This window comes from Antedon mediterranea, chromosome 11, assembly GCF_964355755.1.
Source record: "Antedon mediterranea chromosome 11, ecAntMedi1.1, whole genome shotgun sequence".
Lineage (NCBI taxonomy): Eukaryota > Metazoa > Echinodermata > Crinoidea > Comatulida > Antedonidae > Antedon > Antedon mediterranea.
The window spans coordinates 3,795,170-3,821,402 of NC_092680.1; the positions used below are offsets into that span (position 1 = coordinate 3,795,170).

Consider the following 26,233-nt stretch of genomic DNA (forward strand, 5'->3'; position numbering starts at 1 on the left):
ATAGTTTGTGACCATTGGTTGTAGTAGGCCTAGTTCAATTTTTCACTTCAACCCCAACCCGCATATCTCGAGAGTTGTTTAGTTGCGGATGTAAAATTTTAGGGAATTTCCCTTCAACCTATTACGTCATCGTAGTGATTGCCATTCGTGCAGAGTTAAAACTGCTCGAAATGTGGTGTAGAATTATCCGGTAAATTATTGTCAGAATAATATCTAAATGTGGTTTTAATACATTTCAGGATAATGTAGATTATATTAAATGAATTCTTTTGAACATTTGTATTCAGTTAAGGTTTGTTTTCACTAATTACTGTTTGTTTACCAAGCCTGGATTGAAGCGGAAGAGAAAAAAAAAACAACCATCGGCGTGGGGAGAGAGAGAGACAGGTTAGTGCCTTCTGATTGAAACAGGTCGGCCTACTACGAAGCATCCGGTTGGCCTAGGCCTAGATCACAAACATATTTCTAGAATAATGTGTAATGAATTGACGTATTATATGTTGGTCTACTGAAATTATTATAGACCGAGATTAGATTATATGTTGTGATTCTATTAATATTATATTATACTGTAGTATAAAATTCATACATTTTTATTTAAATATTCATTTTTAAGTAACATTAATTAGACAATCTGTTTAAATCAGAAATATTAATACTATACTTTATTAGATGATTTAGGAATTTAATGTTTGAGATTTTCGTACGAATATAACAAACTTTAATTGAAAGTATTAGATATTGTTATATCCATAAGGTTAAAAAAAAATTATATTTGAAAAATGTATTGTTTTGTTTTTATGTTTGAAAATCCACTTAAAATACTCTACTTATAATACTGTATTATTAACTTTCTGATATAGAGTTTTTGACATGAATCAAACATTATACAACAACTACCCACCAGAGCCGAGGGTAAACCCAAACAGTAACATTGGTGACCTTAATGCTGTTATCATTAGAAAACTAATTTCTAGGCTTGACCTGCACACTAACGGAAAAGACTGGAGGGCACTCGCATATGCCTTGCCTGATGCTCCTTTCTCGTAAGTTATTAGCTAACAATGTTTTTTTGTTCTTTTAATATTCATTTTCACCTTACAAAAAGTATGAATGTCTATACCAATATTTGAATAAGAAAATTTAAACAGATACCACCTGAGCACAGGCAAGTTTTTATTTGTTATCATTCAATCAAATAACCTACTCAGGTGGGTTATCATTCATTTTCATTCATGTTTTTATTTCGGAATACCATTGTGACATAATATATCCATAGCAAAAGAGAGAAAAAAAAATCTTAATCTAAGAGCTCATAATAAGGGCTTATAAATCAATATATTTACCTAGATAATAGCATAGAATCATCTTATTTTTGTTTCAAAATACCAAATTTGTTTTCTAGGGCACTTGATGTTGAATGTTTTGCTAATAAAAAACTTGAGAACAAAAGTCCAGCGAAAGCACTGTTGTCTTCTTTAGCCGGCCATGGCAGAACAGTGAAGCAACTGATTGGTTACCTCAAAGCAATTGGGAACGAACCTGCATTGCTTCTACTACAAGTGCCCTCCGGTTTGTAAACTATTATTTATAAAGCGTGGTTCCCACTATCAACGCAATGTAACATACGCAACGTAAGAAAATGCCCTTTTAATAATTGTGTTTTCCCCCGTCTGCATGAAATAAAATCTACTTAGTTGCGCGTCAACGTTAGTTGCCATAGACTTTGACCTGGTTCACCTCACGTACTATGTTGTCCAGTGTTCTTTTGTTTTTTGTTGTTGCATGAAATCAAACTGAATTGATTTCCCAAGGCATTGTCGGTTTCCACTTGTGATTACACCAGTATGCAATACGTCATGTTGCGTCGATATGTCGCTGCATCCTATTGGGATCCACGCTTTATTTATGTTTTTCAATTTCAGTATTAATATTTTATATATTCAGGGGCGGATTGCATAGGGTGCATAACTTCTTTTTGTTATCTATTTTTGACAGAATATAAATATTGTATGTTAGCGCTCCTCTGTTTAAAAGATCCTGGATCCGCCCCTCAATGGTATATATACTATTCTTATTAGCCTTGATGAATTCATTCACTATCCTCCTTATTATAGTTGGTAATATTTCACATAACTAACATTCTGTGTTTGGTTTTTGTTTTTAGAAGATATACAGATAATCCAACAGCCAACAAACGTCACAGCTGACGAAGGCGAAGATGCTGTGTTTTCCTGCCACGGAAAAGGTTTCCCTTTCCCTCGTTACCAATGGTTCAAGGCTGCTGATAGCGAGGCTATAACAGTTGAAAATGGGAATGATCGTGTATTACGGATCAATCCAGTCTTGCCAAAGGATGCTGGCTCGTATTCCTGCAGGTTACACAATGATCGGGATGATAGTGTTGTCAGCTATATATTTACAGAATGGGCAGAGTTGAAAGTCGAAAAAGCATCATTTGGTACGATCTATTTTACATACCCTTATTTAATCACATTTGTTTGTCAAATAAAGTTTCATAGGGTAGGCTTCAGTGGAAAATAGTACCATGCTGTCCCTTGTACTATTCCACTTTTTTGCTGAAAACATGGTAATCTACAATAATCTGCATATAAGTACTACCTACAATATTACAATACACCTATCAATTTATGATATGCATGATATAATTGGTTGATTTTGAAATAGAATGAAATACAAATAATACTAGAATTTTATATAGAAAATAGTTAATAGTTATTTTATTTTAATAGTTATTTTATCTTATTCTAGAAAATCTACCTCTAACATTGGAAGTACTCAAGCATCCATCTTCAGTAAAAGCCTCAGTCGGAAATTCTATATGTTTTGAATGTGAGGTGGAATGTCAAATTGCTCCCCGGTACCAATGGTACTGTATAAAATCAAACCTCTCACCGATTGTTATACCTGAGAAAACCGAAAGCAAACTCATAGTATGTATATATACATCAGTTTATTTCTTATTTTGCATGTACAGTACTACCGCAAATGTTGTAATGTTTTGAATGTTCAGCTATGACCTATGACCTGTTTACATTTTGTGTGACCTATGACCTATGTTAAAACATTTTTTCTTACACTACAGTTCAAACAGGTTACTCTTGAAGATCGTGGAGGTTATAGATGTAAAATTGAAAGTGGTAGAGAAAAAGTATGGACAAATTTTGCTGAATTGGAAGTTGGTTAGTAACACTATTTTATATAAATTGGTAAAGTGATAATTCAGAAAAGTAGTAAAACCTACTGTAAACAAATTGAATGAATATCAGATAAGATAACTTTTAACAACTAATAAGAACACACTTAAACTTATACGTTATCATTTCTACTTTGTTTCCAGTTCCAAGAAATTATTATAACACCGAATCGGGTAAATATTATTATTGTACAATATTATATTTTTGTAATGATAATACTAGCAGTAGAAAGTATATTTTATTATACATTATCGGGATATATTTTTAGTTTCTTCCAAAAATCGGGAGGATCAGTTTAACGGGAGAGCAGGGAGATGACACAAAATAGAGGTCTGTGTATAAACATTACAAACTCTATTTAAATCTGCATGAGAGAAAGTTGACTAGAAGTCTGAATGAATTGTATCAACAATTATGATTGTTTCTCTTTTCAGAGTTGCCAGTAATAGTTCGTCCACCAGTATCAGAATATATCAAAGACAATGAGCCTTATGTGTTAGCCTGCGAAGCATACGGAAAAGGCCCACTATTTTATCAATGGTATAAAGATGGCGATAAGATTCCAGGTAAGAACTGTTTCATCAATCACACTAAAGCTCTGTCTACACTATCAAACTTTATGTGATAAAAAATGTGCCCATATATGGACACGATGACATCATATCACACTACCATATTTGAGTATATCACTACCATATATGGGCACATTACACTTTTTTTTGTGAAATTAGTTTGATAGTGTAGACAGAGCTAAAGTAAAATACTGTATTTCCCTTAAATATGAGGTATTTCACTTAAAAACATGTTTTCCTGTCAATGTTTAATTGTATCAAAGTAAACAAGATTCAATGATTTAACCAGAAAGAAAGGTAATCAGGCTTTACATCTCTAGACCAAACATCTTCTCAAAATTTCCACAAACTTAATAATGATAATACAAATATTTTTTTAAGCTATCGAATTACTACACCACTCACCACTATGTTGGGTCTTTTTACGACATGATGTGGCACTAAAGCTCTGTCTACACTATCAAACTAGTTTGACAAAAAAAGTGCCCAAATATGTGATATGCCTAAATGTAGTAGTGATATGACATCATCATGGCCATATATGGGCACATCACATTTTTTTGTCACATAAAGGATTGACAGCGTAGACAGAGCTTTAGGGGAGAAAAATTCAGTTGAAATGAAAACAGCATTTAAGTGCAAAGCACCATGAACAATGATTGTTTGAATGATACTATATACAAAAATATCATTATTATAAAAATATTAATAAAAAATTATTATTATAGATGCAACAGGGTCTGAATATCGAATTGAATCAATGAAACCATCTCATTACGGGATCTACATGTGTGTTGTTTGTAATCAAAATGGAGAAGTACAGTCAATGGAAGCTGTCCTACAGTCTCCGACGCCCGATAACTCAATTTTTGGTGAGTCATTAATAATTTACATTCTGACTCTGCGTAATGCAGATACCTGAGGCCGCCCCCTGGTTTAGGAACTTTAAGTTGGTGGTGTTTTTAGCTCTTTCGACATATTTTAAAATCTGTTTTTTCCTCTTGGTACTGCTCAGGGGCCCCCATAAGCTCCGAGGCCCCTGAGTTTGCCAGTGAGCGCTCATAGCAGTTACGCCACTGTGAGTGTCTGAAAAATTCAACGGTCTTTAAAACATATTAAATAAATAAAATACTGTATTTTTGTAATGATTGTTTTACATCTTATTACTGTAGCCCTCAATAAGGTGGCGTTACTGATAGGCAACCAATCATATCGAGCCTTACAGAAACTGAATACTCCGCAAAACGAGGTAGAAGCCTTGGCGCTTACGTTATATCGTGATTGTGATTTTAAAGTTATCACATTGATTGATCTGACGAAAGAAGAAATTAGAACTGCTGTACGATTATTCTGTGATTTGCTAGCAAGGGGAATGTATGGTAAATAAAAAGATATTTTTGATATAGTTCGAAAATAAAAAAGGTTTAATAATAACACCAGAAACATAAAATTCAAGTTATTTTTTTCTATATTTAATCATTTGATAACATTTTTATCACCCATTTATTTTTCATAGTTTTTTTAAAAATGCTTCTCTATTTACAAATGTGTATATCTATGTAATTTGATGTATCTATCACCACTGATAAGAAAGTGCTTATTTTCAACAAGATTGTGTAACACAAATAAAATCTCCACCTGACCTTTTTATTTTTTTTCCAGTATACATTATAATTATTTTTCTTTTTTAATTTCAATTCCCAGGTTTGTTCTTCTTCAGTGGACATGGCTTTGAAAATAATGGTCACAGTTTTCTTATCCCAGTTGATTCAACATCTGAGCATAAGAGTGACGACTGTGTCGATACGCAGTGGATTTTGGACCAGATGCAGTCTCGTGATCCCGCCCTAAATGTTATGTTGTTGGACATCTGTCGAATGAAGTAATAATAACATGACTTGTTCTTTTATTTTATAACAACCCTGAGTGATTCCTGTACTATCTGATTAGTTAATTTCATTTGCCATTAAAGTATTACTTCTATTGTTAAACTTATTAAATGATGGTTCTAATGCATGTTCAGTGTTGTATGGTACTGGTACTGGTTCAAATAACCGTCTCACAGAGACATCTGGTAGCCATTGACTTGAAGTTGGCATTTGGATGTGTTACTTTTAAATGTAGGCCTACAGTACGAGAGTGACTACTACCATGGAGAGAATATTGTTATTACTTGTATAATGTCCCATAGATTTTTATGGTAAATTGTACATTGATGTATGTAGTATCAAATAGGCTGGGGCATTCAACTTAAAGAGTGTTTGATAAACTACAGAAACTACCTTTAATAACACAAGAATATTGAATTTATTAAATTAGTATTCCTTCTATGTATTAAATATAATATTTATGCAAAATAAATAATGTCTGTGCTATAATAATTTTATTTGTCTAGGAATGACTATCAGGACCAGAAAGTAGACGATAAGGTCAGTCCACAGGTCAGAGGTAACACCGTCTTTGGATATGCTGCGTAAGTATTGTAAAATGGTCAGTCAATATTTAACTGGTCAAATTGAATATCTAAATTATTTTTTAAAATACATGAAAATAGTAAATTAGGCAATCAATAATAATATAAATAATAATTAAATACAGCAACCACTTATTTGTGGAACACCCCATTTATGGGGACACTGATGAGTCCTGAAGGTATTGCCTTAAATTGAGGTTGTAAGCATAGATACTTATACTGAAACTACATGTATATATATTCAGGTATAAAACAAGCAAACAATCATTTCATTTATTTATTCGACATCAAAAATGTCCTGGGACCCAGAAGCAACCAAGTCACTATAACGTGATATGTCTGGGGCCCCACCTTCCAGGGCTGTAAATTAATTCTATTTAATTGAATTAAATTAAATTTGTTTATTATTAATTGTAGGGGTGCTAATTGCAATGCTTATGAACCAGAGGGAGAAGAGTACAGTGTGTTTGCAAAACATTTGCTTCAGCATGTTAAGAGTAGACAGAGGATAGAACGTGTTCTTGACGATGTCAAAAGAGGTACCCTACAGATTTAATAGTACAGGCAATCGAAATAGAGTAATGAATTGTGAGATAGGACAGCCTCAGCTTAACATAATGTTTTATCTTTGCATTGTATTTTTTTGTTTAATTTAAGAGGCTGGGTTCCCCTAAACTTACACCCTGCCACCTTTTTTTAAATTATTTTATTTGAACGAAACCAACAGCAATAAATAACACGACTAACAGGTTTGATAACCATACAGTATAACATATTAGAAACATGTAAAACAATAAATCAAAACAGCCACTTGGGTTATATATGAAACTAAAGGTGTTCTGTAAGAAATGTTTAACTATTCCTTATCTGAACTTGAGAGACAATTTGCATGAAAATTAAGAGATCAGCAAACAGTGAAGAGACATTGTGTTTATTTAACCTTAAGGCTCTGTCTACACTATCAAATTAGTTGGACAACAAAATAGTGATGTGCCCAAATATGGTAGTGTTATGCCCAAATAGTGATATGACATCATCATATCCATATATGGGCACATTACATTGATTTGGTAGTGTAGACAGAGCTTAAGTGATGATGTTAAAAGAGACTTCTCACAGCAACTTTAGTTCTTCTTCATCATTGATTTTAGGTGTACAAGAAGATAAAACCTCTTCAGGGCAGCAGTATCCAACAGTGGTGTCAGATCTTGCTGTGGGTCGTGGCCTACGTGATCCTATTAACAGCCATGGGCAGACGACTTTGTATAATGCGAAGATGCAGATGTGGGAAGATGCACATGGTAAAATAAAAAAATTAATCTATTTAATCTTAAAAAAGTTTTTTTTTTCAGCTGAATTCACATTTATATGATATGATATAGATATAGTGCTACTGTCCACCTACTAACTAGCTTGACAAAACTGTGATGTGACCAAATATGGTAATGACATGCCCAAATATGGTAGTGGTCCATATGTCCATATATGGGCACATCACATTTTTTGTTATATGGAGTTTGATTGTGTAGACAGAGCTTAAGTCAGAGAAGATTTATTCTGCCACTAGAACTATGTTCGAGGAGAGGGATACTGGTTTTGTCCATTTTGGAAATATGATTTGATGACACTTTTTTTACTGAAATAGCCGCTATTATTTTTGTTTATCTCAATCAGTTTATGAGGAAATATCTCAATCAGTTTATGAGGAAGTCAATACAACAGAGTGTGTGTGGTTTTCTAAAGAAAACATACTAAATAATTGAATAAGCAGGTTTTCGCTTTTGGGAATCCTGTCTCTTTTCATTGTTTGTTATTTTTTGTTATGTGAGACGAAATAAATGAAATGAAATGAAATGAAATAACACATTATCTAGTTACTGCAGTAACTGCAGTAAAATAATGTTGACATGATCCCATAATAACAAGTATTATAAAAACAGAATTTTTTCTTCTTTCAGTAATCGAATTTCTACCGATTAGATGGTATCTGTTTTCAAATTACTTTGTGAATGTCGACATTGGAATGCAAACATCTAATATAGTGAACATTGTTGTTTTTGTTGAAAACGATTTCTGTAACAGGTTTAACATTCAACTGTACAATTTTACTCTGGTAAGTTTATCGAATTTAATTTTTATAAAATATGTGTCATTTCCATTATAATAATACGAATTTGTAATGCGGTAATTCCAGCAATAAGTGATCAAAGGTACGATGTTTGAGAGAGCTCAATTTGAAAGAAAAAGATGAGTTTTCAAAGCAGATTTAAAGGTGATGAAGAACATGATATAATAGAGGCGGGTTGGTAATTCTATAAGCGAGAGGCAGCAGAAGTAAAGATGCTTAGGCCATACGTTTTAGTGTTAAAAGTCGAAATAGATAGGAGATTTTTTTAAGACGAGCGAAGGCGACGGGAAGGTACAGTATGAGAAGAGGAAGAAGATAATTAAAACTATTTTGATTATGACTACCCTCATCACTGTTCATATGATTATTAATATCACTTTTCTTTAAAACCACTAAATTTATGTATTCTTTTTATTCAAGGAACTGAATGTGACCGTAACTAAAGCATATCAGGTAGGGTGCAGATTACCTTTCTACTACAGAACTATTAAGGGAACACCTACCACAGAAGAACACCTATTAAGGAGACACCGAGCACAGCAGAACCCCTATTAAGGGGACACCTACCATGAACCCCTATTAAGGGGACACCTGCCATGAACCCCTATTAAGGGGACACCTACCATGAACCCCTATTAAGGGGACACCTACCATGAACCCCTATTAAGGGGACACCTGCCATAGTTGAACCCCTATTAAGGGACACCTACCGTGAACCCCTATTAAGGGACACCTACCATGAACCCCTATTAAGGGACACCTACCATGAACCCCTATTAAGGGACACCTACCATGAACCCCTATTAAGAGACACCTACCATGAACCCCTATTAAGGGACACCTACCATGAATCCCTATTAAGGGGACACCTACCATAGTTGAACCCCTATTAAGGGACACCTACCTTAGTTGAACCCCTATTAAGGGACACCTACCTTAGTTGAACCCCTATTAAGGGGACACCTACCTTAGTTGAACCCCTATTAAGGGGACACCTGCCATAGTTGAACCCCTCTTAAGGAGAAACCTTTAGGACCTAACAAAGGGTTCTTTTAATAGAGTGTCCCTGCTGAATAGGAGTTAGTGTTAGGACATATATTACCACATTCGTTTCATGGGAAAGTGTCCCCTTAGTAATGTACTGTATAATCTATTCAAAATAACTAGCCTATTGAATGTAGCTTATGATTGCAAATGCAGTATAGGCTCCTATGTTTTTTCCATATGTACTATCATATTTTTATACTTTGTTTCAGCCCATGTATAATGCATATGTGCTAACGACCACAGTTTCTGGACTACAAAAACTAAAGGTAGATAAGAATGAATTCATTTGAAATTTAAATTTATTTGTGCTAGAGTTATAACTCACATATTTTAGTTTAAACAAATGATATAGTTTATCCATCCTGTAATTGGGGAGTTACCTGTTTTGTAAGGAATAAATAAATAGAAATGCCATACAATAAACAACATTTTCATTTCCAAGTGTACGGCTATGACTGCTCACTGGCTAAACACAGTGTCCAGAGCTTGAGGGGCCCCAGAGCATCAATCAATAATTTTTATTTCTCAAATAAAAACACAAAAAAAAACAGTTAACATTTTCTAAAAATAATAGATAATAAATGAGAAAAAGGGGTACCCCACAGGAAGCTTAAGCTTTAAAATGTGGGGTCCTGGCAACATAATTAAAAGTAAGGTAAGGTAAGGTAAGAAATATATATAATGAGCATGAGCCGTCCAATGCAACTATCCGGCTTTGGATGGCCCCTTAGTAGTACTAAACCAGGGGCCTTTGACCTGTGCGTTATGCCACTGTGTACAATAATTAGGCTTCAGTGAGTACTTTTAAATGTATTGGTTGAAGGGTCTGCATGGCAAAATCAAATGTTGATATAAAATTTGTTGACATACACCACGTATATTAGTTCTGAAAAGAACTGTTGAGTTTCTCGGCGTTTCAATAAAATGCTTTGATCGTACTCAGGAGTGAGAATGTGAATTTTTTTTAAATGTGTTGGTAACTTGCTTTTTGTAATACTGTACTCTAATCATTAAAAAGTAACACTGATATTACCTAATAGTATATATATATATATATCATACAGTAAGAAAAAGTCACATAGATAATTTCACATGTATTTCTCTCTATATTTTGTTTATAGAACAACTTGCATCCAGATCTGTATGTTGAATACAGTGATGAGAGTGGAGCAGTCCTTACATGGAAGCGTGATATAGATTTTGGGATGCCATTGGTTGCCAAGATATGGCAAAGAACACCATATAAACAACCAACTGAAAGTGCTTATCCAGATTTCAACGATGTACCTGAACATCAAAGAAGAGGCATACAGCCTGTACCATTTGTTAACACAACATCTCCTAAAGAAATGCCTAAAAAATGGATACCCGTACCGCCATCCCAAGTTCCACCAGAACTGGGTAAATGGAGGCTGTCACAGGAACCAAAAGATACCTCAAGTTTACCTGTACCAAAAGAATGAAAGTTTAATGTTATTCAGGGAACTAAGAACATTTAATTAATATGTAAATAAATCATGTGAACTTTGACATCTTTATTTTATTCTCTAGTACACAGGTTTTCATGGTTTGACAGTAGGGCAGTACCACAATAATATTAATAATAATATGTATATATAATCAGGTGTTTAACAAGTTCATATCAGTCTAGTGGTTAAGGTACACTTCTTTTTAAATTTTTATTTTAATTCACACTCAACAGCAGTCAACCACTTACAGAATGGAATATATTAAAGCCAAGAACAAGTGAGGGTTTTTTAATCATTTTTGTTGCAAATTACCAGTTATTAATTTACGTTTATGATAATTAAGGATAAGTCTAGATTGAATCATATTATAACACTAGTTACTAATCCTGCTGGAGGATTATTTTGTTTGTGCCTTGATAAAGATGTATTTACTACTAAAATAAAAAACAAATGTTATATTATTCAAAAAGATGCACCACAAATATTATCACTTACAATTCTGCAATATTTAATAATTGTTCCACTCTTATTCGGAGACAATTTGCTCTCAGCTCTTATTACAGTATCTCATTCATCTAGCTGACCTATGACCTAATATGTAATGTATGAATATTCTTGCAAAGAATATAGTTTTTTTTTCCATATGCTGTTGATAGTGATTGACCTAGTTATACCGAGATCAGCATTTTTCCAAGGACTATTATTATGTAACATCCAGTTATAGAATTCTTGTTCCAATAAATCTACCATTCATAAAACATTTAAATATTCATTTGCATGAATATTCATGACAGTTAATTTTAATGTTACTAAACAGTGTATGCAAATTGAAATATAACAAATCTGGAAATGGTAAAATAAATTATGTGTAATTGGGAAATTTGTTAGTAAGTAATGTAATAGTGAATGTTCACTGCAAATCTAATTTTCATCTTTAGGCTCTGTCTACACTATCAAACTTTATATGACAAAAAAATGTGATGTGCCCATATATGGACATGATAATGTCATATCACTACCATATTTGGGCATATCACTACTGTGATGGGCACATCACACTTTTTTGTCAACTAGTTTGATAGCGTAGACAGAGCTTTAGAATCACAGTGCCAAAAATTTTCTATATTTTATATCATTTTTACAGAGCATATTTCACCAAAGAATTATATTAAAATTTTATTTTGATTAAATTTGTGTTTATTGCACAATTGGAAAACAATTATTCTACTGTTATATGTTATATGGGGTGTCTGTAAATGTTGTAATCTACTGTAAAGATTGAATAAAAGTCAAGAACATGGTTAGATTTGCCAAGTATTAAGCTCTGTCTACACTATCAAACTTTATGCGACAACAAAATGTGATGTGTGTCATATCACTACCATATTTAGGCACATCACACTTTTTTTGTCAAACTAGTTTGATAGTATAGACAGAATAGAAAGACATGGACTTGCCCCATTTGTTAGAAACAGCTCTGCTTATTGTTTTCCAAAACTATTATTTATACATGCGTGTGCAACCTCCTAACTTATGAAACTCATGATGCAATCAAATGATATTTAAAGACCTTTTTATTTTTCTGATTTTTTATTTTATAACATCCCCCCTAAAGAATTCAATACAAAGTAAATGTTACTATTTAAAATTCACAAATATTCTTTAAGATACAAATTTAAATCTTGATAAATGGATGAAAAAATGTATTAAAATGTATTTTCTAAAAAATTGGAAAATGTATTTTACAAAATAACTGCATGTTTCATGCATTTTCATTCTTAAAAACAACAACATTTATCATTTCTCGTATAAAAAATTGTTCGATGTTTTAATACTTTATCCTCATTTTACCTCTTCATGGATCACCTTAGTTTTGGAATGGGCTGCAATTAACATTGCACTGTACCATCCCCTCAAATTGCATACTATACATAAAATATTTGAGAACCAACCCGAGTATATTATTAAACAAAACTATGAAATGGTTTCGTAAAATTCATATAAATTAAATTATAAAAGTTATTTAACGAACAAAAAGGGGTTGGTCATAACATTACACCACACTACTACCGGCATCTAAAGCTCACGAAAGGGCGCAATGAAAGGACATCATGGCGTGATGGGTCATCTGCACTGTCACTTCTGATTGTTCAACTCAAGTGCCTATGTTGTTGTGATGTTTCCAAGTGAAAAGAAAGCTGTGTACTGTAGGCCACTGAATATGGTTGTACTACTATATAGTGAGAATAAACTATTCCATAAGGTTGCATTTTATTGCACCTAACATTTCAGTTTTAAAACCATAATGTATTGCGTTTACCTTACAAACTGAAGATTTTTGCATCCACTCCTACAATAAAATAGTAGTAGGGCTTTTTTTTCTACCCCTGCATTTTATGCATCTTAGTAGGTAATTTGCTTTAAAATAATTTTAAAAATGTAGACAATAACCACATTTAAACCATTTGTTTCACTGATCTATCTTTACAACCATAAACTTTATAAAATAAATAAAACTTTTTTTTGTGCAGTCACACCCATTGCTGGGTGTTTTTTATACACACTGCATTATATGCATCTGTGTAGTTGATATATTTTCAAAAGTTAAAGAAAATAATCATATCAAAGTTTGCTTTGTTACTAACGGCTGATACGAATAAATAAAATTATTCAAATACTGAGATGCTTTTTCTTTCATAATTCATCTTTTGTTGTTTTTAGTTGCTCATCTTCATTTTGGTAGTCTTGAAAGATTTCTGGTAGGAATGCTATCATCTTTGCAACGTCTACTTGTAACACCTCCTCCTCTGTAATCCTCCCATTCAGATTGGAGTCTATATAAGTAAATACCTAAACACAAAAAAAAAAATTAATATTTTGGCACACATGGCCTTTCATACAAAAAAATACAATACCTTTCTTAAATATTATTTTAAACTAAAATTAAGAATGGGTAAACATTTGCAATTGCTAATTAAAAAAAATAGTAATTCACTTAATATTGGTAAAAAAATATATATATTGGCACACATGGAATTTCATACACAAAATAAAAAATCACCCAGTGTTCAGACAAAAATCTGACTGTTGGAATAACACCATAAAAAAAGACAATAACTAGACACTTAAACTAAAAAATGTAACAAGAAGTATAATGTATTAATGTCAATAGAGAATAACTTGCGACTTGCAGCCTACGGGGCTGAATTGCGCACAGATGTGGGCGACACATACCAAAACTTTCTTTCTCTTCATGTCGAATGCTGAACATAATCTAATTTTCTATATTTTGCATTGTAAATGATCTCAAAATGTAGGGCCCTTGGATGACTTACCAATTCACTATCTTGCTCATCAATATCTAAGGCTAGAGCCAGCTCATTATAATCTGTTACACTAAGATATTGCACATTGAGGTCATCCATTAAAGACATGATATGCTGCCTAGAAAGAAGATAAAGTATAATAACATTACTTTAGGTTTTACCAATACAAATTCAATTCTGTGACAATGAACACCTTCATTTCTAAAAGATAACCAAGAAAAAACCCCAGAAAAACAATGACCAAGAAAGATGACAGCGATATCTTCAGGTTTTACAAATTTCAGCAAGCTAAGGGGTTCATATTACTGTAGTTCATCACATACATATAAAATATATCAATTTAAAAAACCTTTTACCTTATTTCTTCTTTTGAATCCACAAATTTGAACAAGCTAAGGGGTGCATGATGCACCCTAGCTTGCTGCTTAACATCACAATCTGTGTGATTGAATCGCCACACATGGTTAAACCAAACATTAACCGCCAAGTTCCGTCCTGAAGACGACTTGACCTGATGAAACCACCTGAAATTAAAAGAACAAACTTTAAGCTCTATCTAGTTTGACAAAAAGAGTGTGATGTGCACAAATGGTAGTGATATATCCAAATATGGTAGTGATATATCCAAATATTATAGTGATATGACATCATCATGTCCATAAATGGACACATATTTTCACATAAGTATGATAGTGTAGACAGAGCTTTACATTATTTAAATTATTATGTCTAATTGAATACATCAATTACTATTACCATCTAGTACTTTTAAATATCCAGTGTAGAGTGAACCGGCTTCAACTTGAAGAATTTGGTATGAACCGGTCTATTCTTGTGGCATGTATTTGGGATATTGAGTTGTAAGATATTGACTTAACCACCAGTATTAACAGTTACATTTGAATTTAAAATATGTACAGTCAACTCTCCCAATAACAGACACATTTGGGCTGGACTCGACTAATATGTCTGGTTTTCGAAATGTGTTTTTAATAGTGAAAATGAATGGAACATTTTTGGAACTCATAAAAAGTCTGGTTTTGGGAGAGTTTCCAGTTTTCTGGCCATTTGGGAGGTGACTGTATTTGAATACACAATATTTTGAATTGCTTACTTATAAGGAATGTAAAAGCAATCTCCAGCTTCCATTGTCACATTGAACCAGGGAACTGTTCCCAAGCCTGGATATTTGTACAAGTCAGCCTTTTCAACATCTACCTCTGAATAACTTCCCTCTGGGGCATCTATATCTATATACTCACTGTTTTTCTAAAGAACACATAAAAGCACATGTTACTTAACATTTATTAGATAGAAATTAAAAGTACTACTGCACATCCACTAGAAACACTCCTGGACACAATAATATATAATATATATTTCAACATTAGCCAACTCCAATATTGAGGAGATACTTCTATTAAAGAGACACATTGTAGGGTCACAATGTGGCCCATTAATACTAAAACCAATTTCAATGGGCTGCACCACCTGGGTAAATTTTTCTACAGGAGAAAAAGATATCTTTATTCTATTTTATATACAAGTTAAGCTATGTCTACACTATCAAACTAGTTTGACAAAAAAAGTGTGATGTGCCCAAATATAATGGTAGTGATATGACATAATCATGTCCATATATGGGTATATCACATGTTAGACGGAGATTTAAGGTGAATTATATTTCACACTAAACTCATTAGTTTATACTAAAAAAAATTAAATAATATAAACATTATATATAAAATTATTACTGTATGAAACAAGTATTATTACTAAATAGAAAATACAACCGATACTGAAATAATATATTATAAAATAAATCAATAAAGTTGGAAAAATAAATAAAAATATTAACAAGGCTCAGAGAGAAGATTTTTCCAGTTTACACATCAGACATTGATCAACACAAGTAGCGACACTCAGTGATATCAAGTCAGAGTATTTCTTCATCATCATTGCCTGAGCGACCTATGTTGGGAATTGAACCACAGACCATGAGACTACAAAGCTGGCACTCTATCAATGCACCATACAAAACCTACAATGATACAGTGCTAGTAGTGGTCAGTCAAATAATAGTGATGTCATCAAGTCAAATTTTATCTCCTTTATATATAGTATCATAATGTAATTAAATTTTGTATCAGTACCAATTTAATTAATATTAATAATATAATATATACTGTATATATACATAATTGATATTTCTATTTACGCATATCTAATTAGTTTATTTTCAACACCCATTGTGTGTGAGATGAAAGATAATTTTGCATATATGACAGATATTTTTGCACATTATGATGATTAACACTTTTGTACACTTACATTGGTCATTGTATCAACTTGATAAATGTTTTTTTGTAAAAATAAACTAGCCTGACTTTTAGACATTATCTAGATATAACCTGACCTTTGCCATTATCTAGATATAATCTGACTTTTGAAAATATCTAGATATAACCTGACCTTTGACATTATCTATGGATTACCTTACCTTATCTACCATAAAAAACTCCTTTTTGCCATCCATGATACAGTTGATATTATCAACCTCATCGTAATGTAGAACAGATTTAGTTCCTCCACTACTGAACCAAAGTATGGCGTCTTGGAGGTTATCAACAAAGCCACCACAAAGAATGCATTTCAACAGATGAAAGTCATCTATTTAAAAATATAAAAAAATTACAGTATGAACATTTTGACAAATTTAAGTGTAAAGCCCTGGCTACACTATAAACTGGTTTGATAAAAAGTTTGTAATGTGCCAAATATGGTAGTGATATGCCTAAATATGGTAGTGATATGACATCATGTCCATATATGGGCACATCACATTTTTTGTCACATAAACTTTGATAGTGTAGACAGGGTTTTAGAAATGACATTAGTAATAGGCATATTAGCTCTGCTAACATTGGGAGGTCAGTAAAAGAAAAAGGGGGAAAGGAAGGGGGGGGGGGGGGAGGACTTTTTTTCTTTCCAGTCCTCCTTTCCACAAATCCAGGATCCTACACAAATTATGATTTGGCCTATTGTTGGTTTATCCAGGTAAGCTAGGCACGAAATAGACTTCCTTGCAACTTCGCAAGTGTAAAAACACATCATACTGGCCTTACCCCTCATTGCTGGTTTAATACTCTCCACAAGATATATATCTTTGTTGTTGTATTGGTCAATGTACTCTTTTAATGTCATCTCCCATAAGCCTAATGATCGATTCTCTTTCTTGCCTTCTTCAACTTCTACAGTTAAATGACCATATTTCTCTCTAGCAATAGACAAAATTTGATTTTCAATTATATTAATAATAATAAATATCAGTATAGCAGTGATAATTTTGCTAGTTTAAGTGAGTTTTGGATGTTGGATAAGTAGTGTTTAATTTCTCTACTATTTACTAAAGTCAAAAAATGTCTTGTTCAAAGTGTCAACATTTTTTTTCAAATGTGGATGGTCATCCACAATTGATTTTACATCCATTTTTAATTAAACTGACACCGACTCATTAAAACAAGATGAATAGATGAATAAATGATTAACTACGTACATTTTCAACTTTCAACTGCAGTAAACGTATTATTATACTGTATTAATACAATACATTTCAGGATTGAATGTTACGATTTTATACGAAATACGGATACAATTTTTTTTTTTTTACAGAGGGACCTCGAAAATCAAGGGTGGTAATGTTTAAAGTATATTAATTTTTTTGTAAAAAAAACCCATTATTGAACCTTTATTTAATTCTGTATTCATTGCTTGATATTATCAAGGCTATCAATCAATTTATATACTAAGAATTATAAAGAATATTTATTAAATTGTCATATTTAGACCCATATTTGTTTTTGTGTAAGCTGATTTGTTTTTGAAGACTCATTCAATTTTTACAACAGCATTATTAGAATGTACAGAATGTTTAATTTATCTGCACTTAGTATCTGGATATTGAAGCTTTACAGTTTTGTAAAATATATACAATGTAAAAAACAGATGGGCTTCTCATCAAATACTGTAATGACTGTTGATCAGTCATTAAATTGAACATGCTTTTGTATATAATATGAATTGTACACAAATGAGATCTCTACAGTAGTTTTATATTACAGTTTCCATTCTCATAGAAAATGAATATTTGCAAAACCTATTTTGCCTTCATTTAATATTGAGGACAAAAGAAACCGTGTTGTCATAGCGATACCTCATGATTGTGATAAATTATGGACAAAAAAAGGATTTATTTTTAGAACACAGATGTCTCTATCATTGTCTATTATTATTAGTATACTGTACACTGTACAGTAGTTGTTGATAGCCGAGTGGTTAGGACACTTGACTGTCATACAGATAGACCCGGGTTCAATTCCCGAAACTCCCAGTCCACTCAGCTGTAAATGAGTACCTGGTTGAAAATACTAGGGAGAAAAAAGGCGGCGTGGAAAGGAACTGGCCACCCTACCACATAATGCCGAGGCTTAGTACAATGAGCTCCTAACAGCTCATTCCTCTACGTTTAGAGAACACGGGACTCACCTTTACCTTTTTACTGTACACTGTATACAGACCTATAATAATTATGTTGCCTTGTTACTGCAACAGGGAGGTACTGTACTGTATACTATTCCTAAACTTATATTATGCACTTGTCAATTATATGAGGTGCGTCATGGGTGTGTCATTTACAAATAATTACTGACTCCGATGGTACGTCAAATCAATAACTAATGGTGTGTCAATGTCCGTCACTTTACCACCCAAAATATCATAAAAAACATAGTCATAGTGCGCCAAAATGGGTGCGTCATGGACACCGAATAGGTAAGGCATATTATTGACGCATGGGTGCGGTATTCATAAGGTATGACGCACATCGGACAAAGGACGCACGTCTCCCGGGGGTTGTATAGTGGGTCACAATTGACAAGTGCATTACTATAATATATACAGTAAACTAATGAAAATAATTATTTATTATCATTAAATATACTTTTTTTATGTACCTTCTTGATTACATGTTGATTTCAACACAACAGATTTTGTCACAACTAGTTAATGGATCATGTCAAATTATTCCATTGCAGTCATTGCAGTAACTGTACATTCTTTTAAAACTTATAGGATTTTTTTTACTGTAAACAGCAGTACCCCTATATCACCTTAATATTAATCTATCAATATCATTACATTGTGACAGAATACTGTCAAAAACCATATGTAAGCATATGGTGCTGAAATTTGATGACAATGATCACTTGAAAAGTTGAAAGGATACTAAAAACATTTTCTTTCCGTTTCCTTGATTATGAGCATTTGAAAATATCTAATGCAGTATAAACTGTCAATGTCATGTATTTAATTTACAAATATAAATTTCTTCTTCCAAAAATTATTTTACTATATTCTTCATTTAGATTTTTAAAAGAATGACATTATTTGATTGGAAAACATTTAATTTAAAAGTTAGTAACTTTTATAATCGAATGGTGACCGTTTTTTAATTTATTTTTTTCTACCCAGCTGAAGCTGATCATTAGTAGGCAACCTGCCCCAACAAAATCAAATCAAAGTAAATAGAATTTTGATTAACATTATTCCATTAACAATAATTAATTTGTTCGTTGAGCTCGGAATACCTCATTAACTAAATAATCAACGGAAAAAACAATACTGTTTTGTTAATAAAATAAATGGCAATTCAATCCTACTAAATTTAAAAAAAATTACTTAAGAATAAATTACCGTAGGCCTAGTATAAAATTATTATTATTAATATTATTTCAATTCAATTCAATTCACATTTATTTACTCATCGTTTATAAATACAGTTTCATAGCATAAATGATGGCAAGGATCCTGCATAGAGAAGTTTAAACTTCTGTTTTCGCAGGACCCTTTTACATAAAAAACATAAAACAATAAACACAACATAATAGATACAAAATAAAATAAAAAACATTTCCTATATACATTTTAGAGTTGTTCATCATCAAAAAGCGATACTGTTTTTCTAACATGATTATTTATACATTTTGTCTTAAAATAAATAATTCACAAATTCATCATTTCATGTAACTCACTTTAAAAAATCGTCATTCCACAGTCGAAATGCTGGCATAGAGCTAGCAGCCCCACGCATTAGCAGAGGCTTTCCCTTGTTCACATAATCTTCATAAAATTGTTTAGGGTGAGGTATGGCTTCCACGGTATCTATCCCAGGCTCTGCAGGTCGATGCGAGCCGAGCGGCTGCAGGTGGCCAGTCGGTGGTTTTGCAGCAGCGTCACCTCCCCCGATTGCACCATCTGATGCTGCAGAACTATTCTGTACTTTTTGAACTAGGCCTACAAATAATATGCACAATAGTTGCATTAAAGAAAGTAAACATTTGTTGTAATCTGGATATAACATATCGGTAAAATCACCACGATAACGCCACAAGCCTTGTCGCGTTGCTTTGTTGTTTCCGTCTCACATGTACGCTGCCATGTTGTTTTATTAATATTATTCAAAGGAATGACGGGAACGATATGATGCATCATGGGATTTTTACAATGCATGACGGTCCACGATACTGGAGGTCGTGAGTGAGGGAAAAGTTGTTTTTGTGTTTAGCATGATACATTTTCACATTTAAATCATTAATATGTGTGTTTTATGAACTGATTATTGTACATGACCATCCTGAACTATTTCTTGTAGTTTTGTTATGTTTGAGGTTTGTATTAAAATTTCATTGAAGAATTGAAAACAAAGTATTCAATGGGTTTTGTAATTCATTATTGATTATACCACCTTCAGAATCTGTGTGTGTAGTGTGAATGGAAGGATATTTTGTGCTTTATAAAATACTGTACAGTGACTAAATATTATTAGCTCATTTCAGGCAAGCTTACAATCTTTATCTATTTGCACCGCCAAAAGACACGATATGCATATTTTACTGCAGGAGTTTTTACGATTGACTTTACTTAGTACTATGCTAAATAAATAGTCTGCACGTGGAACCCGATTTAAAAATAATAACGTTAAAGCATGACAAAGGATATTTTGTTGCATGAAATTTAAATGGTTAATTTAAGTTTTTGTTCTACTTCCTCTGTATTTAGCCTAATGATTCAACTGAGTAGTTGATACATACTGTAGGCGTGGCTTCTTCATACATGGACGTGGCTTCATTCAACTTTACTGCTTAGTTTCATTTTATAATTATGAATTTTGATTAGTTTAGTACTGTAAGAACGTTAACTTATAACGCTCCCAGTTTTTTTGATCTTCTGAATTCAGAACTTTAATAAAAAAAAATAATAAATAAAATACAGTATGCCTACAAATAAAAATAAGAGGGCCAAATAACAATTTTTGTCATGATTGATCATGATATGATTTGGGCCTAGAAGCCTTTGTGGCGCTACACACTGGATTGGTTGTTGGTGGCTCACAATTTTTAATTCATGTATGTCAAATTGAAATGTGATAGTTCTTTTTGATATTTTGGAACATTGCTCTTTTTGCTTTAGATTGACTGATTTACTGTGAAGTGATATATAGTTCCAGATTTCTCTGTTCAACAATGGAAGCAGACAGCTCAAATAAGGTATTTCTGCTGATACAATGAACTTCTCCATCCCATACTGAATTTCCTTAAAATGGAAACGTTCCAATTATTGACAAAATATATTTCTACTTTTTAAAATGCATACCTTTAAGCCAACCAAAGTTTAAATGAGATTACACGGATACAAGGATACAAGGAAACTTTATTCATTCCAACTTGGGAAATTGTCTTATATTACAATGCCATAAACAAAATTGAAATTACTTTAAATATAAAAAAAAAGGTGTTTCAAAGAAAAGTTGGCAGAGTCTTCTTAAAAAAGATTTTTGTTCACTTTTCAGGTTTCTTCCAGTAGTACAACCTTGCCACCTGATGGCCTGCTTAACAGTTATGATAATCAAGCTAACAGAAGAGAAGAAGGCCAAGCTGGGAATGGCATCAGCGACCATTCCAAAATGAACAGTTGTATGTTAGAGAGAGAATCAAACATGACTGCCATTCAGACATCAGTAGAGGGCAGAAACTCAAATGAAACCTTGCCTAAAAGTAATCAAATTACTCATAAAACCATAGAAGGATCAGGTACTGTACCAATTTCTGTCTCAGCTGTGCAAGCACTGAACAAACCCCCAACAGGACAATTATCAATAGCATCATCAGCTCCTATGTTTATCAAGCCTTTGATAAAAGTACCGGAAATTGGCAAAGTGTCATCTGCATCGCATACGTTGGCATTGATTTCAGAAAATGTTGTGAAGACGATAAGCAGTGTTGGTAGTGTTCAAGCAGCAGCTAACTCAACGAGGCCAACGTCAACTATTGCACCGCGTAACTCAAAGAGCCGTAAATTGAGTTACAAGTTCATCAGTTCAGCTGCGCAGAAGACTTCAAACAGTAATCGCGATGCAGGAGAGATAAATTTAACAGACCTGATAAAAACAACTTCATTTGAGTTAAATTCTCAGTGGTATTCTGTCAACAGTGGAGGGTTGTCGAACCTATTTAAATCTGGGCCAAAGCATGTTGTGAAAGAAGTACCTGAGCGCTTTGTTGATAGACTGACGGGTAGTCCATTCAAGTGTCTAGGCTGTGGTGACTCATACACCTTAAAATCTAGTCTTCAAATGCATGTTAATAGATGCAGCAGTCTTATCAAGTACAAATGCCCTTACTGTAACATCACAAAAACCTTCTATAACAAGTGTAGTCTGTTTATTCATGCACGTGACCATGCAAGAGTTACGAAGAAACCGTTTGAGTTGCGTGCTAATCTTGCAAATCTGTCAGTGATACCTGTTCAAGAAATGAACTTTTTCAATCGAGGAGAACACAATGTTGAAGATGGCCAAACCAAAAAAATGATAATGGAAACCCAAGAGAAAGTCATTCAACCTAAAGATTCAGTCGGGGAACTTAGCAAGACGAAAGACAAGGTCAGTGATAGAAGCCAAGAATATGTCAAAGATGGGATGAAAATGTGTCTAATATGTATGGAACGATTTACGGCTCTTAACACCAAAGCTAATCACTTTAAAAGAGAAACGAAAAGAGTAGTATGTCAGCTGTGTGATCAGATTTTGTTCAACCCATGCATGGCAGAGTTGCACAAAAACTTCCACCTTCATAGGCAACCTCTGCAGTGTCCTGACTGTGGACTGGTTTCTGATACTGAAAGAGAAGCATATAGGCATATCCAACAGTCTTGTTTTCACATGGCACGCAAGATCTTAGTACGCTGTTCTGTTTGCAACATCTACGTGTCAAGCTTTAAGGTTTACCAGAATCATCTCATCGACAGACATGCAGAGAGCTTCTTTAAGTGCGTGGAATGCCAATTGGCGTACAGATCGGTAGAAAGCTTAAAATGCCATACTGTTGTTGAACACAAAAATAGCAAGAATTCAAGCATGTGTAACATCATTTTGAAATGCCCACTGTGTGAGACGGTCTTTGGAAACAAGAAGCAATTGACGGCACACATTCAAAGCACACATACTTACTCGGATTTGAGTGAAGTAAAAGTCGTTCATGAGTGTTCTCATTGTGGAAAACTCTTTCAACAACTATCATCACTTGATACTCATATGTTACTTACACATAAAAACTGCGCTGGCCATTTCCATTGTGAATTCTGCAACCGAGCTGTTCAGTTCTGTGATCTTGCAATTCACAAGAAGCATTGTAGCCTGAAGTTACATAGCAAAGTGAAAAGCTCTGAAGATGTTGGTGCGTTGATGTCAAAGGATGGTGAGGGCAGCGGAAAGTCACAAGTAGATAATCACGATAACGCAAACACCAATGACATTGCCGATGTTTTTGTATGTTTACATTGTTCGAAAGATGGTAAAAATATGGTTTTTAAATCTAAACAAGATCTTGATACTCATTACTTGATGTTAAAACACAAGGAGGCTGTTCTGAAAAATGCTATTGATATGACCAGGGCAGGCCATGACCTAACTGATAGTAAAAGAAAGTCAGACAGTCAAGATGATGTAGTTCCGTTGAAGAAACTAAAGATCATCCTGCCACGAAAAGACTTCAGGTGTGGTCTCTGCGATTTTAAATGCTCTGCCCGAGACGAATTTAAAAACCATCTTGCAGAAAAACATGAAGCTACTAGTGAACACCAGTGCCAAGAATGCGGCTTGTCATTCCGCGCAGCATTCTCGCTAAAGATGCATCTACGAGCCGTACACAAAATCTACGATTTGGGTCAATATTTAAACGAAAAAAGTCCTGACGTTCAGGAAATTGCGCCCAATGAAGAGAACGCTGAAAAGAAGATAAAACTAAAGCCGTCACCAGCCGCTCACATTGTGAATAAATATGATATAAATTCAATGGAATGTCAGGTTTGTTACAAAGTGTTTGATACGGAGATAAACCTGAAAACACACATGCGTAATCACGGCATGGCTTTCATCAAGTCAAAACGTAAAATGTCTTTGGATGGGAAAGATGGTAATAAGTCATTTTAGATCAGCAGCGGTAAAATTATTTTAAATTGAGGGAGCTTATTCTGCGTTCATTAGACAACTTGTAATACACAAGAATACGTGAACAGTCCATTAATGTGGAAAACTGGGGTAAAATGACCCACTAAAAAACCCTGTTACCATGATTCCTTATAGCTACTTGGCCTAAAGCATGTAAAAAGCACCTTATTTTTTAATTTAAAAACATTATTATAGTGCAAATCACGTGGTTCCCAGGTTCCGCTTGAACGCAGCTTTATACTCTCATCGGTATAGTATAAAATAATATTTTCTTTAGATAAAAACAATACTTAATACGATGTACCCAAAAAAATTAAACACGGTTTTTATTAACACTTATTTCGATTAATTGTTTAACAATTTGTGGCTAAATACTCTTTTTATTTAGTGTTATTTTATTTTTCATTATGAATTTTGTAAATACATTTTTATGGATTTTAAACTCTGTATCTTTAAAAAAGATAACAGTTAATTAATAAATATTTAATTTTTGAACTAATGAGACATAGGCTTAGCGCCTTTAAACCAACTAGATAATTACAATTTGTGTTTTTCATTATTTTATAATCATATATCGGACCCAATTGCATGTGTTTCCTGTAAAATACTTCCTGAATATACAGTATTACTTGCTTTGTTTATTTGCACAAGATTAAGTTTACAACATTTTTTGGCAAAGGTCAACCTACGCCCTATTGCACAAAGCTTATTAAAATTGCCATATGTCACATTTTTCTAAGTTCTTAATTTATTGATATGGCTTAATTTTTTCTGTAGTGCATATTGTAAAATGTACTGTAGACATTTGCCCTCAATAACATTTTTTTTACTGTGTTTGTGAAAAATTGGTAGAAAGATTGAGAATACAATCTAATTGGACTGTCACATAATTATCATCAATTATAATTTACTGTAATGTTCAGTATTTTTTAATAGTTATTTTGTGCAAAAAATGTTTATATTCATTTAATTTATAATTATTTATTTTTACTTTAGCTTTTTTACATTTTCAAATTCAAATACTATGTGTTAGTTGCTGTTTTTTTAAAGCTGTATATATACAGTAGTATGTTTCTGAATAACATTTTTCAATTAATCAAATGTAAGGTTTTTTTTTTATAAATACCAAGGTAATTTTTAAGTAATAAATCATGCCATGTTCTTGTTTTATTGTGTAAGTAGTTTACAATTAGTCGTTTTACTGTTTTAAAGTGTTGGCGTTGGGTTGCAATGTTGGTGTTGTTCTGTGTTAAGACACAATGTAGTTCAAAATAAATAAAATTCAATGAAAGTTCTGTATACGGATACTGTAAATCGAAGAGTAAATGTACCATGCATCCTAAAACTATGTGACTGATGGTTATAGTCTAGTGACTCAATATCATGCTATTTTACTAGTCCACTATATACTAGCTTACTTTAGCTACTGTATGTAC

At 33.0% G+C, this 26,233-nt stretch overlaps 3 protein-coding genes across 3 annotated transcripts; 2 read left to right on the top strand and 1 right to left on the bottom strand.

Annotated features, from left to right (window-relative positions):
- The first annotated feature begins 145 nt into the window (after positions 1–145).
- LOC140062170 (mucosa-associated lymphoid tissue lymphoma translocation protein 1-like) lies at positions 146–12,097 on the top strand. The gene is made up of 18 exons (XM_072108252.1): positions 146–387; positions 864–1,046; positions 1,406–1,572; positions 2,168–2,461; positions 2,773–2,954; positions 3,107–3,203; positions 3,362–3,391; positions 3,653–3,784; positions 4,519–4,662; positions 4,963–5,169; positions 5,495–5,672; positions 6,186–6,263; positions 6,681–6,802; positions 7,415–7,564; positions 8,222–8,376; positions 8,812–8,844; positions 9,648–9,704; positions 10,560–12,097. Exons 2-18 carry the CDS (start codon positions 874–876, stop codon positions 10,899–10,901), a joined length of 2,541 nt encoding a protein of 846 aa, XP_071964353.1. The 5' UTR covers positions 146–387; positions 864–873; the 3' UTR covers positions 10,902–12,097.
- Positions 12,098–12,250: 153 nt separating this feature from the next.
- Positions 12,251–20,730, bottom strand: LOC140062171 (bifunctional peptidase and (3S)-lysyl hydroxylase Jmjd7-like). Its single transcript, XM_072108253.1, has 7 exons — positions 20,323–20,730; positions 17,359–17,510; positions 16,734–16,903; positions 15,348–15,502; positions 14,590–14,757; positions 14,243–14,351; positions 12,251–13,757 (listed from the first exon to the last, which is right to left on the bottom strand). The coding sequence occupies exons 1-7, from the start codon at positions 20,649–20,651 to the stop codon at positions 13,602–13,604; spliced, it is 1,239 nt and encodes a 412-aa protein (XP_071964354.1). The 5' UTR covers positions 20,652–20,730; the 3' UTR covers positions 12,251–13,601.
- Positions 20,731–20,826: 96 nt separating this feature from the next.
- LOC140062229 (zinc finger protein 532-like) lies at positions 20,827–26,042 on the top strand. The gene is made up of 3 exons (XM_072108340.1): positions 20,827–20,958; positions 21,761–21,837; positions 22,140–26,042. The coding sequence occupies exons 2-3, from the start codon at positions 21,814–21,816 to the stop codon at positions 24,777–24,779; spliced, it is 2,664 nt and encodes an 887-aa protein (XP_071964441.1). The 5' UTR covers positions 20,827–20,958; positions 21,761–21,813; the 3' UTR covers positions 24,780–26,042.
- Positions 26,043–26,233: the final 191 nt, after the last annotated feature.